Source organism: Taudactylus pleione, unplaced genomic scaffold (assembly GCF_031769625.1).
Source record: "Taudactylus pleione unplaced genomic scaffold, aTauple2 ptg000113l, whole genome shotgun sequence".
NCBI classification, from domain to species: domain Eukaryota; kingdom Metazoa; phylum Chordata; class Amphibia; order Anura; family Myobatrachidae; genus Taudactylus; species Taudactylus pleione.
Window position 1 is genome coordinate 14761193 of NW_028284515.1, and position 16609 is coordinate 14777801.

A 16609-nucleotide genomic window follows, 5' to 3' on the forward strand; every position below is an offset into this window, starting at 1 on the left:
TTGGTACGATCCATGTAGATACGAAGGGCTCGAATCACATCCAAGGAAGCTTCACCTACAGAAAGGCCTGAAGACTGAAAGGCCAGAACTATTCATATGAAAACGGGATACCACCTTCGGAAGATAACCCGCCCAAGTACGGAGGACAGCTCTATTCTTGTGAAAAATCAAAAATGGAGAGCAACACTAAAGTGCTGCCAAATCAGAAACTCTGCGAGCTGAGGAGATAGTGAGGAGAAAAAAAGGTGTCTTTGCTGTCAACCATTTGAGATCCACTGTGTCCAAGGGCTCAAAGGGAGGAGCCTGCAGCACCCTGAGAACCAAGGATAAATCCCATGGTGCCACCGGAGGGACAAACGGTGGTTGAAGGTGGAGAACACTCTGCAAAAATGTTCTAATAACAGGCAGGGGAGCGATTCTGCGCTGGAACCAAACTGACAAAGCTGAAACCTGAACGCTCAAGGTAGCCAGGCGGAGACTGAGGTCTAGTACAGCCTGAAGAAAAGCAAGAACTTGGAAGACCCTGAAAACTTTAGGTTCATACTTTCTGTGGGAACACCATTGAAAAAAAAGAATGCCAAATTTTGTAATAGATGCAGGCAGAGGAAGGCTTTCTTGTCCAGAGCATCGTCTGAATCACAGAAGTAGAAAAACCTTTTGCTTTTAAGACGGAAGAGCCATGCAGTCAAAGCCAGATGAGGTAGGTCCGGATGTAAGCAGGGACCCTGCACTAACAAATCCAGCCGTAGAAGAAGTGGATTGTCTATAGACATAAACATGTCAGATCGGCGAACCAATGTTGCCTGGGCCATGCCGGAGCTATTATTATCACCCTGCCGCCTTCTCGCTTGAATTTTCTTGGTAGGAGGGAGATTGGAGGAAACAGGTATGCCAACCTGAAGTCCCACGTCACTGCCAGAGCGTCCACGAAGGCGGCTGAGGGGTCCGGTAGTCCCCACTTATCCACCAGGAGCTGAAAGACGTCCGGGTGGAGAGCCCATTCTCTGGCGTGTATGTCCTGACTACTTAGGAAGTCCGCTTCCCAGTTGAGGACTCCTGGAATGAATATTGCAGAGATTGCTGGAAGATGGCTTTCTGCCCAAACCAAAATGTTCACCACTTCCCACATGGCTGCTGGACTTCGTATGCCTCCCTGATGGTTGTTGTAGGCCACTGTGGTCGCGTTGTCGACAGAATCTAGACAGGCCTGCCCTGAAGGAGGCCCTGTGCCAGGTTGAGCGCCTCGTGCATTGACCGAAGCTCCAAAATGTTTATGGGCAGGTGACTTTTCTGAGCTGTCCACCTTCCCTGAAAGGTGTGATGACCTATCACCGTGCCCCATCCTTGAAGCCCTGCGTCCATGGGGAGGAGAACCCAAATTTGGGATCCATAAAGGGGGACCCTTGTTCAGATGGGCTGTCTGCAGCCACCATGAGAGGGAGAGCCGAACCTCTGGCGAGATGAGGATTGTTTGAGACCTTATCAGATGATACTGAACGTCCCCCCGAGACAGAATCCATCGTTGCAGGGGCCTGGAATGGAACTGGGCATATGCCACCATGTCGAAGGTGGATACCATGGACCCCAGGACCTTCATTGCTGAGTGAACTGACACTCTTCGATTGCGGATCAATTTACGCACCCACAATTGTAGCACAGAAATCTTGTCCCCCTGTAGAAAGATATTTTGTACCAGGGAATCCAGTAGCGCCTCCAGATGTACCATCTGTTATGTTGGAGAAAGAATACTTTTTCCAATTGATTAGCCGTGCTCCTGTAGACAGACAATAGTCAGCTGGAGATGACGTTGCAAAATCTCCGGAGACTGCGCCAATATCAGGAGGTTGTCCAAGTATGGCGGTATCCTGACTCCTTGTCGTCTGAGAAGAGCAGTCATGACTACCATTATCTTGGTAAACACCGGAGGGGCTGTGGACAGACCAAAGGGCCATGATAATGTTGCTGACGAACAGCAAAACTCAGAAACCCCTGGTGGAATAGTGCAATAGGCACATGCAGATAGGCATCCTGTATGTCCAGGGAACCATGAAATCCCCAGGTTCTATTGCCAGCATAAAAAAGATTTTTATGATAGAATTTTTCCACTAAGAACTTTTTGTATTTGTGTGGGGGGTTTTTTTGCATACGCTCTGAGGAGAATAGCAGGAAGTTCAAACTGACTACGACTATTGCTTCACAAATACGTGAACGAATCATCATCAAAAACTGTATAAAGGATTGAGTATCAATCATATTTTTTTCCTTTTTCACTATTCATATATAAGTTTGTTATATCCAGCACCATCCCACACTCAAGATTCTTCAGGTTTCATATGTTAGCAAGAGTGTGGTGACACTCTTTTCCCTGTGTGGTGGGTAGGCTGCAGGTGTTGCGCACCATGAATAGAAAATAATTTTTGTATTATTTGAGTGGACATAACCCTCCATCCAGGAAGGATGTATGGGAAGAGGATGCATAGCAGACTGTAATCACTGTGGGAAATCCAAAGTGGGAGGCAGTGTGGGGGCTAATAAGCGGTCCAATAACTGCGTCACAACCTGAGAACAGGAGGACATTCAAGGTCACACCTGAACAGGTGCTGGCGAGGTGGACTGTTGTGGTGTATAACAATCAACACACAGTCCATCCTGTATGAAATCCTGAGAGGCCTACTGCCCAGATTTTACATGAAACCAGCACAGGCACAACAGTCTCCTGTTTACCTTTTGTCTTGAGACATGGGAAATATTTGCAGGTAACCTACAACAAGTGTAGTGTTTAACAATGCAATGTGACCCCCTTCACAGATAAAAATAGTACTCTCTAACAGGTAGTTAGAGAGTACTATACACCAGGTAGTTGGGGGTAAGGCAAAACGATAAAAAATTTTTTTTAACCAACAGCAGAGTTAGCATAAGTCACATAAAAGGCATATATTTTCAAAAGGACATTAAAATCAACCTCCTAAACACATAAGTCTGGTAGGATCTACATGCATACACTGTAAATATATTTGCAAATAAGCAATAAATCGCAGTCATCTTGGTAGGATACAAGTGCAACGCATACAAATATACCCAAGATGATTTTATATTTAATAGTGGCGAATGAGTGTTGTAGGATTCTTTTATTCACTTAAAGTTTATATTAAAATGGTTGGTCATCGATTTGGTTTTGCTCTACAGGGCTTATTGTTTAACATGTTTTGCTTGTCTGGTTTTATGTAATTTTATTTTATTTTTTTTTTTTTAATTGGATTTAAAAAAGAAATTACCAAATTTAAAACAAAATATATATATATTTTTTTTAAAGTAAATATTCATATCTATATATACAGACACACACACAAGCTTCCCTTACACAACCAAATTAAATAGCTACACTTACTTCAACCCTGCTTACCGCTACATTTGCAGGGACCAGTAGGGTCTACTAATTCTCCACACATTGTTCAGATGCCCATCTATAGCGAGCAGCATAGTTAGCGAAGTTCTTTGGCTACAATGTGTAGACTATTTTATTCATAACATGAAAGACAAAATACCTCATGTGTGTGGAGTACATGATCCGTTTTAAAGGCTCCACAGCGGGATTTGTGTAGAGGGCAGATTTTGGGTTAGTAATGAGAATGGCCGGCCACTCATCATACTGCAGGTCTATAAAGCTGAATAGATCATGATCAAAGGCAAAGATGCGATATCTACAGGGAATGGAAGGAAAGGAATAACACTGTAATTAGTGCAGGAGCAACTCAAGGATTAAATATTTACATATCTAATGATGATGTGTACCAAAGATCTAATATACAGACAGAGCAATCATCAATAGACTATTTGTTTTTTCCAATATTAAATGTTTAGGTGCTAGGAACCCCTATTGTTACAGGCAGCGCCAGGAAATCCCACTTGAATCTCACTATAATCTGTGAGCAAATGGTCACCGTTTACAAATGGCCCCCTCTAACAGAGCATGGAACCAAGTAATTCGTGGTGGTCCTTGACCGCAGCCTGGGAGAAAAGGAGATTCCCAATATGCTCCAGACAGAATATATAAAACAGCAGAATACTCCAGCACCAATATTAAAAAGAGAATGTTGAGCTTTCTAGGTCAGTGGTTCTCAACCTGCTTCCACAGACAGAAATCCTCAACACATGACCTGTTGGGAAAAACTCAGGCTTGAGGTTGAGAACCACATCTAACGGAAGAAGCAGGACGAAGAACCTCACCCCATGCAAGCTGCAATTAGATATAGAGCCAGTACTACACAAAGTGAGATACGGCCCCAGGGCCAGGAAAATGGAGCCTGGGAAAGATAGAACGTGATAAACAATGTTATGAAACAAAGGCCCAGAACACAAGGCAGCTCATTAATACTAATGTTGACCTAAAAGAGTCACCACAATACAAGAGTCATCAGAATGGTGATGAAATTCCCAAGGAATGCCAGCTGAGCCTTGGTCTTGCACAGTACTGCATGTGGTCCATACCTGTCCACCAGACAGGTGAAGGTTGGTATGCAGATAGAGCACCCTGTGGAACAAATGGCATACAGGCTCATATGTCAGCATTACAGTCGACCACTTTGGGATAAAACCCAGGACAACTCCGCTCCGAACCAGATGAAGCATATTACTGTGGCTATACCAAAGGGCTCTGAATGCCACTAAATAAGAAAAGGAAAAACATGGCCATAGACTTGTGACACAATGGTGACCATCCCTGAGAAGTGAGCTCATAGCAGAGAATCTAGCACCACTTCTTCAACCGGAGACCAGAAATAGGTGATAACCAAGAGGTACACAAAGAATAATTTGACTTACTTCCAGAATCTCAACTGGGAGTAGAAGTGTGGTCTGCATCTAAATGAAACAAGACACCATTTTCCTGACTGACAGCATGCAAAGGAGGAGGTCAGATACTGGAAGACAATAGAGCAAAATAGCCTGTGAAACTGAGGCAAGAATATTTTCCTCCTGTAGAAGACCCTCTTAGAGCAGTTGTCGAAAAGGACACCGTATAAGTATACACAGTGCATGGATGAAGATGAATATCACGTGCCTCCAGCGTTTCCACCAGTAACTGAATGGACCAGGACGAAAAAAAACAAACAAAAATAAACAAACAGAGCATGCGGAAGGCAGAAGACCACCCAGGGATGGATAGATTGTATCCATTGATAAGGCTTCCAGAACCTAGCCAGAACAAAAAGGATGAAGAAACACCAACCGGAACTGGCGACCTCCCCGAAGCACACGACTCGCTCACTTGTCTCTCACAAAGAGCATGGAAAATGTCCTGGGAAAAGACAATCAGGATGAACTCCCTAATTCGTAGCAAGGGTACAGTTTCAGGATGCACATACATACATACACGATGTACCATTAACGTGGAAGTCAGTGCTCCACATACATAGAGAATACCGTGAAATAACGCACTTGACAGTTGGATCTCATGTTATAGAGGCAACGGAGTGTGCATCAGAAATAGTTAGAGAACATTACGAGAGTACATAAAGTTGCAAGGCTGTATTCAATAGCAACTATATGGTATAGAACTACCAGAACATAACAGGTTAACCAATAAGTCACTGCACAAATTCAGGAATGGAGAGGGCATCATGACTGAACAGGTTAGTGCCATTAGGCAGCAGACAAAAGATGACTAGAATAGCATGACAAACCAAAAAAGCCAGTAAGTCAGCATGGAAGCTAACATGGAGACAAGATCCACAATGCCAGTACTGAATCCAGCCCTGGAGAGTGCTGAGACAGCGCATGAGAGCCAGGAAGTCTGTGCGGAATCTAACATGGAGACAAGAGCCACAAAGACAGTTCTGAATCCAGCCCTGGAGAGTGCCGAGACACTGCATGAGAGCCAGGAAGTCAGTGCGGAATCTAACATGGATAGAGTGTTGTGAACAAACGTGAACCAGGAAGTTCATGCTCAATTTAGATAAGGAGAGAGAGTAACCTGAAGTAACATGTGAGTCCTAACGGCAGAACTCAACTAAGGCACGAAGTGACAAAACGTGTACTTGTGACCCCATGAAGTATTACTCAATCTACGAGAGGGTAATGTGGCATAGCATGAACTTAGAACCATATGGACTGGAGGAACATTTATACTTATACATAGCACACTTATTCATGAGTGAGTCACCGTTTGTTCTCTATTTGCAGACTGACTATCTCTGAACCCTATTAGATTTAGCATTATCTTTTAATATTGTGTTCAAGACAGCACTGGAGATTTTTGCTGTAAGCAGTGTCAATGGTGTACACAAGCATGCTGGTCTCGATTAACGATTACCTCCTGTTCTTCATCCAGTCTCCCAGCTCCAGCTCCAGGGTCCCTTGGTGGTGTTGGCTGTGCAGGATTGGGGCTAGCCCTCCCAAAGTATGCAGGTGACCACACATGTACGCTACAGCTGAACTAGGAATAAGAACCATGGTAAGTCTGAATGACCAATGAATACACAGCTATGAAATGTGTAGCTTACTTGGAGAAATACATTTTTCCTTAGTTTCCTAGTATCTAACTCAGTGCTTCCCAAACTCGATCCTCAAGATTCAGGGTGTATTAAGAGAGGAGGTGACCTTTCCAGGGCCAACTCCACTCTCCCCGGCCGTCAGCATTGGAAGGATCACGGCGGTAGACTCTGGGCACTAGTCTATTGCGCATGTCATCGGAAAATGGCGCCCCACTGTGCATGCGCAAAACACCAAATGCTGCCATTTTTCAGGTGTTTTGTGCAGGGCCACGACAGTCGACGTGGGACTCCAGAGAGGTAAGTATTACAAAATATGGGTGCAGGGTGTGCACAGCATTATAGATACGTCCCTGTCAAGGCTCCCTAACTAAAAGTCCTGGATTTAAGGATATTCATGCTTGAGCACACATGGGTAAATCGAATTGAATAAATGTACGAATTAAGTCACCTGTGCTCAAGCATGGATATCCTTAAAACCTGGACTGTTAGGGTGCTTTGAGGAATGAGTTTGGAATTCTAATTGCTTCACATGAAAGACCTACCTCATTCAGAGATACTAAGTTTAAGTATAAAGTTAAACTAAAAATACATTTTAGATAAGGAAATTAATGGAAATTATTATTGTGTGTTTTTAAACTACAACAGACTCTCTGTCCACAAGCATTTTGCAGACTAACATTACTGTAGGTTTGAACTAATAGGCCTCAGTATGGAGTGTGAAGGGACTGACCTCATTGCTGCCCGGATGCCGGGGGAAGAAGACACAATAGTTGAAGTGGGGTAGTGACCAAACCACACAGATTGGTTGCTGTGGAGACTCTCAGTGGCCAGTATGGACAACTTCTGCATTTGATTCTAGGATAAGACAATAACATGATTAATTACAAGTGAAGAAATCATGGAGGTATGTGGGTATGAAAACATGAAAAGCTTTGCTTAAAGCTGCACTACCAACCGTGTCTTTCTCCTCCCTGGAAAATCAGGGGCTGTTCTTGCAACTATTTTTTCAAAGGGCTCCATCGCTCATAACGAGCGCCTTAGCTGAAAAACTGTTTCATTCTGATTGGTCCCCCTACTCTCACACCCCTCTTCCCCACCATGTTGCTCTCTTACTTATTTTAAAGTGTCAAGATTAAATGTTCTGCCCCAGGTGCTAATGCAGCTTTAAATGCTTGTGGAAGTTACCTGTATTGTTACTAGAGAAATTTAACACACAAAGAGAAAAAACAAATTGTAGTCTAATGAAAGAAAAAAACAAAACAAAAAACAACTGCTGTGGAAGAAGAGATAATCTAATCGCATGAACTGTCTTACAAAACGATATACAATGAGGCAATGCTATCTACTAACTATTCTGGGATGCTTTCCTCGGACTTACCCATTACAGTATATTTAAGGAATTTATTTTTGTTATGAACAATTTTATTCTCCTTACAGACTAGTTGAAAAACTTGTACCTTATTAATTATCCCAAAGAAGTTATAGGGTCTTTTGGGTCCTGGGGTGAGAGTCGCATCGACACAAATAAATGAATAATTTCCAAATGGGGTACGGTGAACTAAGTGGAAGGAACCTTCTTTTTGCCATGCTGAATACTTCCTAGAACATGAATACAATATATTTTAGTTCACTACTAAGTTACTTACTGTTTGTAAGGCCAAAAGAACTGTAGCTCCCATGAGGTCAAAGATCACATGCCCAAAGATAAAGTTACAATTGTATGTTCTCTACCTGTAGTAGTTATTGATGTTGCTCAGGTCTGCAATGTTAAATGAATCTGCACCAGAGAAAACAAATAAAATAATGTTACAACCAAGACGCAATTTAAAAAAAAAAAAAAAAAAAATAATAAATATAAATATATATATATATATATATATATATATATATATATATATATATATATATATATATATATATATATATATATATATATATATAGTTGATAGTTACAACAGAGCCCTTAAGTTATAGGAAAACTATATGAAAATGTTAGTTAAATTAGGATTCATATTCATTAGTTTAGTCTAAAGATCTACAGTAAAAAGGTAGACAATATCTAGATAGACACCAAATGTTAGGCAATAGGTCAACAGGCACAAATGGTCAACAGGGTAAAAAAGGTCGATATTAATATGGTCAACTCATGCTTTTTTTTTTTCAGTTTTTGTTAGGGTTAGGCACTAGAAGGGACGGTTTGGGTCAGGCACCTATCCCGACGGTTAGGCACCAGGAGGGAGGGTTAGGGTGAAGATTAGGGTTAGAAAAAAAAATTATTAAAAAAAAAAGTATCGACCATTTTCATGTCGACCTTTTATAAACATAATAATTATTTTCATTAGCTTCTCACTTCATACTACATATGCCTATGAAGTATTGCATGGCACTTAGTGGGGTACGGAATGTTTTGTCGACAATCACAATGTCAACAGCCATTATCTAGACAACATAATGTTGACAGGTCCAACATATCAACAAGTTCAGAATGTATACAACCACAATGGCGACTTGCAACATGCTGACACATTACAAATATCAACAGCCACAAAGTCGACACCCAATTAACCCCAACGTCTAAATTTATAGTGTGAGCATTTTGTCTGTCAACATCTCATATGTCGCCACTATGCCACCCAACATTTAGAATGTAGACATTGTGATTGTTGATATGCTGACTTCATCCCAACTGAATGCATCAAGATCATGTGACTATATGTAGCAGGGATAAGGTTAATGATGCAGTTCAAGCATAATTTTACACCATACTTTTTTTTTAGCCTCTCCAGCAAGGATTCATGTTTAGCTGTTCTTTTGAAAAGGTAAATGCTGCAGATAGTGGGGAGAGACCCTCCCTCTCACTCCTTCCACTACCCCCCACCAGAAAGCTTGCAGCACTGAGCACTGAGTGTTGACAATCAAGGCTATAGGGAGCATTATGTGAACATACAGCCTTTACATATCTCCTCTGCTGTAAGTTACAGCTCTTCCCAGGGAACAGTTTGGAAGGGAGGCTATGTGGGAGTCAGGCAGCCGGTGAGAGCTCTGAGGGAAGGTCGGGGACGGGGCATCCCTGAAGCTCACTACCGAGAAGCTGCTAGTAGGGATGTCCATCAAAAGTGGTTACCATTGATTATGCCATCTGCGCTTTGCATTGATGGTTTCAGGGAACCATAAATGGGCATTCCCACTGTGGGTGGTGGGCCACTCAGGTAAAGGAACGGGACTGAGCATGGCACACTTCTGCCTAATCTGCCATTGATGGCAGAACCATCAATGGTCATCCCTAGCTGCTAGACTGACATCGTGAGAGTTTATACGATGAAGTGCCAAAAGTCTTGGGATAGCAGTATGTACTGGTAATGGTAGGTGATGTCCCTGTACTGTGATGTCTTGGAAATACCCAGACCTACATCAGTTGTAATCTGACATCTTGTGACTCAGGCTGAACAATGGCTAGGCGATGTGAATTATCGTAGTTCGAACAGGGCATGATAGTGGGTGCTCAACGTATAGGACATTCCTTTCCGAAGTTGTACAGACATTCAACATTCCTTGATCTACGTGTCACGTGTGTATCGGGAATACCTCATGAAAAGCATTACCACAGTGGTCGACCACTGATGCTTAATGATCATGACCAGCTGTGTCTGGCCAGAATTGTCCATAATAACAGACAAGTGACACTGGCTCAAATCTCATCCACATTCAACGCAGAAGGTACCAGATGCATATCCAGCAGTTAGTGCAGCATTCTTTAGCTTCCATGGGATATGGGGGCAGAAGACCCTGCTAACACTAAACATAGCGCCTCACCTGGGCTCGTGATATGGCTAATTAGACATTGGAGGTCTGGCAACATGTAGTGTGGTCCAATGAAACATGGTTCCAGTTTGTTTTGGGCTGATGGTAGGGTTCGGGTCTAGTGCATATCCCATGAGGCCATGGATCCCCGTAGTCAACAAGACACAGTGTGGGCTGGTGGTAATTCCATAATGGTATGGGTTGGGTCCGCTGGTCCGCCTGAACAAGTCAATGACCAAGAGCCGCTACGTTGCACTGCTTGATGACCACTTGCAGCCCTTCATGGACTTCATTCACTCCAGCAGGATAATGCACCATGTCATCTGCCCCAAGTTGTCCAGAATTGGTTCATGGAGCATTCTGGAGAAATCCAACGAATAGTGTGGCCACCACATTCGCCTGACGTGAACCCAATCGATCATTTAAGGGATGTGGTGGAGAGGTCCATTCGCACCCAAGGTCCTGCACCTACAAATATCAGGGAGCTATGGGAAGCTATCCAGATGGCATGGGTCAACATCTCTCCAGAGATCTTCTGTCCACTTGTGGAATCGATGCCACGTCGAGTTGCTGCACTTCGCCGGGCTAGAGGGGGGGTCCTACACAGTACTAGGAATCTATCCCATGACTTTAGGCACTTCAGTGTATAATAGATTAATTATACAGCAGCCCATGACATCACAGCTTTATCCTATGGGTTTTTACTGATGGTCCTTTTGTGGAAATTCTATTCTTCTCCCTCTTAGAGCTCATCTGTACAGGATAAGATTTTCTGCTTAGCATGATGTAACATGATGAAAAAAGAAGGGACTCAACCATTGAGTACAAAAAAACATGCTTTATTCATTTATTTTAGGTGGTGTTGATGTTGCTTAGCTATCCTAAAACTTTGCAATTGAAAGGTCCATTATCATTCAACCGTGAAGGAGAACAACACTGAGATATGTTACTTTTACAATGTGTATCTATTCATTCCTGAACTGTGACTCATTTAGAAGAAGAATGTTATAGCCTCTAATAGTAAGTATTCATATTGCAATGACTCAGAAGGGCCAGATAATAAACAGGTTTTGGTCTCTTACCATGGTTTCCACGAATGTCGATCCACTTTGTTTTCTCCAATATCCGCGACTTCTTCAGCACAGACCGGTAAATCTTCCACTCGTCTTCAAATTGGTCCGAGCCCAACTTGTCCTTTGTTTTGCCATCTGTAAGATCACCTGGAAAGACATTTGAAACGGGCAGTAGATTCCTGATTACATGTCCACAATCATACAATTACTGATCTGAAGAAGAATATATATTTAATATGATAAGCAAAGTTTAGCAATTTGAGGCAATGACTTAACTTTCACACAGGTATAAAATGACAATATCCATGTACACAGGATTTATGTAAGTAAATAAAATACATTCTAAAACTATTTACAATTATTTTAATTTGAGGTCAAATTAACCCTAGCACTTTACAATATTTGGTGTGGTTACATATAAAATACAACTTGTATACTTGGGTTAAAACATTTTCTCAGAGTCCATAGGGGGACACTGGAACAGTGGGCTATAGATGCACTGCACTGGAGAGTGGAAACTATTGGATGTGGCCGCAAAAGTTCAAGCTCTATAAACGATAAATATAATTACTTTCTAGCAAAACAACAGGGACAGAGACGAGAGATAGGGAAGGGGAACACAAGGTTCTCCAACAAAAAACAAAACCATAGAGAACTATAACAAAGAATGAGCATCCAGTGTCCTCTAATGAACTCAGAGGAAAGACTTCAGTGCTATTACAAAAATGTTATTTTCTTTTTGTATCCATCTGAGGAATACCCTAAAGCTGTCTCTACGCTTAGAAGTTGCTGTGTTCCACCTTTTACATCCAATGGCATATGTGTACATAAACATTTTGAATTTGTAGAATTCAGTGAACTTGTGTACTGTAGCTGATCAGCATATGTCCCTAAGAAGCGATCCCATATAAAGTGATTCTCTCTCCCCTCCCCCCTAAAAGGAAGCACTCACTTATTTGGCAGAACGTGTTGCTAACCCGTTTGGGAACAAGCTCACCTTCCCCAAGGTAAGCCTGAAGAATTACCAAAGTAACCCATCATACAATGGTCTATTTTGATGCCAGCCTAACTCTCTTGTAGACATCAACAAGGACCAAAACTACATTCATCCAGCACACTCAAAAAGTCTTTAAAGCCCAAAGAATGAAGAGAACACTCTTCTGTAGATTTACCCCGGTCTACAACCATATCATAGCATTCTCATTTAGATGGGATTTGGACATCACTTTGGGCTGAAAATAAAGTGTAGTTCAAAGAGCAGCCTTTTCTTCATGAAACCTAATTGAGAATGTTAGAAACCTGCTCCTTTATTTAGCCTAACCCCATGTCCCCCCGGGAGCCCCTAACCTAACTCTTTGCCGCCCCCCCCCCCACCCCCACGGTGGCTGTCCGCACCAGGCTTACCTTTGATCGGGATGCCAGGCGTCGGGCTCCCAGCGTAGGTAAAATGAAAGGCGTCAGGATTTCGACGACTGTCATTTAACCCTGGCTGGGATTAGACAGTCGGGAAGCCGGCGGTCGGGATTCCGTCCATCGGCTTTCCGACTGCTTCTCCCTTCCTTAAAAGGTGCAAAAGAGCTTATTATTCATACATTTTAAAAATACATAAAATTGATATATAGACACTTCACTTATATAGAGTCATGTTGCATAGTGCTGTCTCTTTACTTTGCTTATCAGTGTGTGCGTGCATAAGGTACCTTGTGCAAAATCTGTTTAAACAGAAGACTCCAGCTTTGGTCTCAGCTTGGTGAGCCACCACAGTCCTCCATGCTGGTAACTGCTGGATCGCGCTGCTTCTGTGTTCCAGTCTGTGTGTCATTTAATAAATGTTTATATTGTAAAATACCCCACAGTAATGTTTATTTTGACTAGCGCCAGGACAACATATACAACATTTTGATTATTTTCTTCATGAAAGATGAGAAAAGGAGAGCTACAGCACAGAGCCCCTAGCTCTGAAAAGCTCTTAAATGTGGACATGACTAACAAAAATAAGTGTTCTTCTCAGTAAGAAACCCCAACTCCACCGGATCCAAAAGCAAAGGGTAGGTTCTTGTAATACTGCCAGCAGCAGAATAAAATTCCAAGGAGCAATTGGGAGGGGAATATATGGAAGAGGGACAGGCATCATTCCCTGTAAGAAGGTCTGCACCTCTAAAACAAATAAAAACTGAAAAAAAGAAAGAAAAATAAACTGAGAGGGCTGAAACCCCCATTTACACGCTCATGCAAGAACAACTAGACCAACCAAAGAGAATAGGTAGGAATCCCCTTCCAGGTCTTCCAATCCCTGTGGTCTTTTTTTTCCTACGGATCAAGGCTTTCACAGACACACCATTAAAGCTAAATTTTGGAGATGGAAGAGGACACGACTCAACAGATCTTGGAGGCAGACACCATGAAGGGCCTTCTGCTATGCTTCCAATGTTTGTGCACCTTAGCCAGGCAACTTAAAAATTCTGCTTGGTCCATTGCGGATTTCCCTCATGGCCAGGGAACTCTTGGTGCGCCCCTGATGATTGAGGTAGCAGTGGCATTGACTGACTGAATCTTTCTAGCGCCCTCTGTGTACAGTAGAAACCCGCTCTATTTTCCAGAACATTTATTTAAAGCATAGACTCCTCTGGAGTCCAAAGACCATGCAGCTGCACTGAAGAGTCCTCCACCCACACGCTCAGTTATCCAATACCAAATGATGAAGGCGCCAAGCCAACTTATCAAGTACTGCATTGGAGGGGCTTATTAGTACCCTGGTCAAGAACTCCTAGAGAGGAAAAGCCACCTCCCGTGACTCCACTGGATGAAATGGAGGAACCCTGCTTGGCTCCTATGGAAGTGCAATGAGCTGTGTAAGTTCTGCAATAGTCTAGTCCAAGGATCTTACCCAGACTTGCATTGCATTTTAAGTGGAGGCCCCACACAGACAAGCTCAGTCATTGGGCCTCCGATTCACATGCCTTGCATAAGGCATCCGCTCCAGACTGGGCACAAAGCAATATGATTTGGCACTTGAAGTCGACAGCATCCAACTTACCGCAACTCCCTCCCATCCAGGTCACCAGGGTCCCTGCATCCGCTCCTCCTATGCAGGCTTTGGCACCAGGAGCTGGCCAAGACTTAAAGATAGTCATCGCTCCCCTTACAGGATGAGAAGGAAACAAGCGCCCAAGGGGTGGTGGTGGTGGGAGGTAAAAGGTTTAGGGAAGTACTTTGAAAATACTACTATTCACCAAAGTCTATGGGAGCATGAAGGGGGAGAAGCTTAAACATTTGAAAGCAAATTCAAAAGTGCCAAAGCTACACTGCAATGCCTCTATATCACATGAATGAAAGAACAGCAGATTGCACTAACCGGTAATCCCGCCAACCATGGCAGCCCTTAAATTTGTTATTGTGTCTGCATATTGTGAAATTCTGCCTCCTACTGGTGTCATTTTGCCTTTCTTCTTTAATCTTTAGGGCTCGAAATGGCTTGAGTTAAAAAGACTATTCTACCTGCTGTACAGTCTCCCAGGCTTATAATTTCTTGCCTCTTAAAACTGCCGACATAAAAAGAGATGATAAATACTTACACCTCGCTCCTGTAGCAGTTAGTTCATTTTTCTGGAAAGATGATTTCAATAACATGGAGTTTAATTTCTCTCCAAAGAGATGAGTCCCCCATATAGGAGACAAACCAACCTGTGTCTGGGGGGTAGATTTACTAACCAGAATGTTTTCAAAGCCTCCAATATAGCATTTATTTCTATTGCATCTTTAAATCTATCAGTCAAAGCCACTTATGATCAAGCAGCATTGCTGGTTAGTAAATATACCAAAAGGCGTCTGCTGACCAATGACGCAACCACGTGGCTACTATCGAAAGCCACAGATCTTCCTGAAGTAGCAATAGTGTTACAGAGGCTTCACACAGGAATGCGATACCTCTTTGGATAATTGCAGCACTTACTCGAGTGAGGGTGTTCCTATGGAGAAAGAAATTTCCTGAGTTTCTGGAAATCCTCATTATTATTATTACCAGTTATTAATATAGTGCACACATATACTGCAGCCCTTTACAGAGAATATTTGGCAATACACATCAGTCCCTGCCCCAGTGGAGCTTACAATGTATATTCCCTACCACATGTACACGCACATACTTACACAATATGGTTAATTTTGTTGGGAGCCAATTAACCTACCAGTATACTTTGTGGAGTGTGGGAGTAAACTGGAGCACCCGGAGGAACCCCACACAATCACAGGGAAAATATGAAAAACTCCTTACAGTTAGGGCCGTAGTGGGAATCGAACCTATGACCTCGGTGCTTTGAGGCAGTAATGCTAACCATTACACTGCCTGTGCCTGGAATTGTAGCAAATTGGTATTCCCTAGGTGTAGAGACTGGTCTTGACTTACCAAGGACTGAAAGGAAGTCGAGACCCTGCACTACAGAAAAAAAAGAAACTGCTACCTGACCTACCTGCTGGCTACAGGAAAAGATACGGGGGAAGAGGAGGAGCTCTTTTATATACCATTCAGGAGCTTTTTAATCTTTCTGTGTGTACATAACTTAAAAGGGGGCTAACCCACTGTAGGGAATGCCATTGAGTATTAAGGAGAACCGGTAATAAAACATTCTTTGTGACAAATTCATACAAGTCTCAGTTTATAGTACTGAAAATTCAGAATCAAGTGTTGTTTTACAAAGAGATGCTTTCTTACCTGTTACAAGAACAAGCGCTGGTGCAATCACAGAAAGGCTTTCACTGCAGAAGTTTTCAAACTCGGACACCCTGATAGGATCCAGAAATTTACTGACATGAATGTCAGTCACCTGTAACCATGGAAAGTAGTCATAGCATTGTGAAGTCAATTAGATATCATACAAATAATCTGACTGAAATAACTAACAAATTGGTGGACTCCAATAGAATTTGATGATGCTTTGGAGTAGATTATTGGACGCTCTGCAATGACACCGATCATCAGCGGCTTTGACTGATAGCTTCAACGTGAATCAACGCTAAATTATACTGGTTTAACGTCGATTCACGTTGCCGTTTTAAAACTATTAGTTTGAGGAAAGAACACCCAATAAGGAGGGAGTAAAATAGATGGATGAGGGTGGTTAAATTCCAGCTCATGGATCATCTATTGGATATAGGGGGATTGCAATACATAGAAAAAAAAAAAAAAAAAAAACTTTTATTTTAAATTTACTGATGTAACATCTAAATTAGTAAATTGAGAACCAC

The 16609-nt window shown here is 42.5% G+C and overlaps 1 protein-coding gene across 1 annotated transcript in view; it reads right to left on the minus strand.

Annotated features, from left to right (window-relative positions):
- Positions 1-16609, minus strand: part of TMEM62 (transmembrane protein 62) — a 36657-nt gene that overhangs the window by 16137 nt on the left and 3911 nt on the right. The window contains exons 2-8 of the mRNA XM_088471258.1: positions 16077-16188; positions 11375-11512; positions 8223-8268; positions 7949-8090; positions 7222-7346; positions 6311-6433; positions 3546-3701 (exon numbers count right to left, since the gene is read on the minus strand). Coding sequence (XP_088327384.1) covers positions 3546-3701; positions 6311-6433; positions 7222-7346; positions 7949-8090; positions 8223-8268; positions 11375-11512; positions 16077-16188 — 842 coding nt within the window. The remainder of the gene's footprint in view (positions 1-3545; positions 3702-6310; positions 6434-7221; positions 7347-7948; positions 8091-8222; positions 8269-11374; positions 11513-16076; positions 16189-16609) is intronic.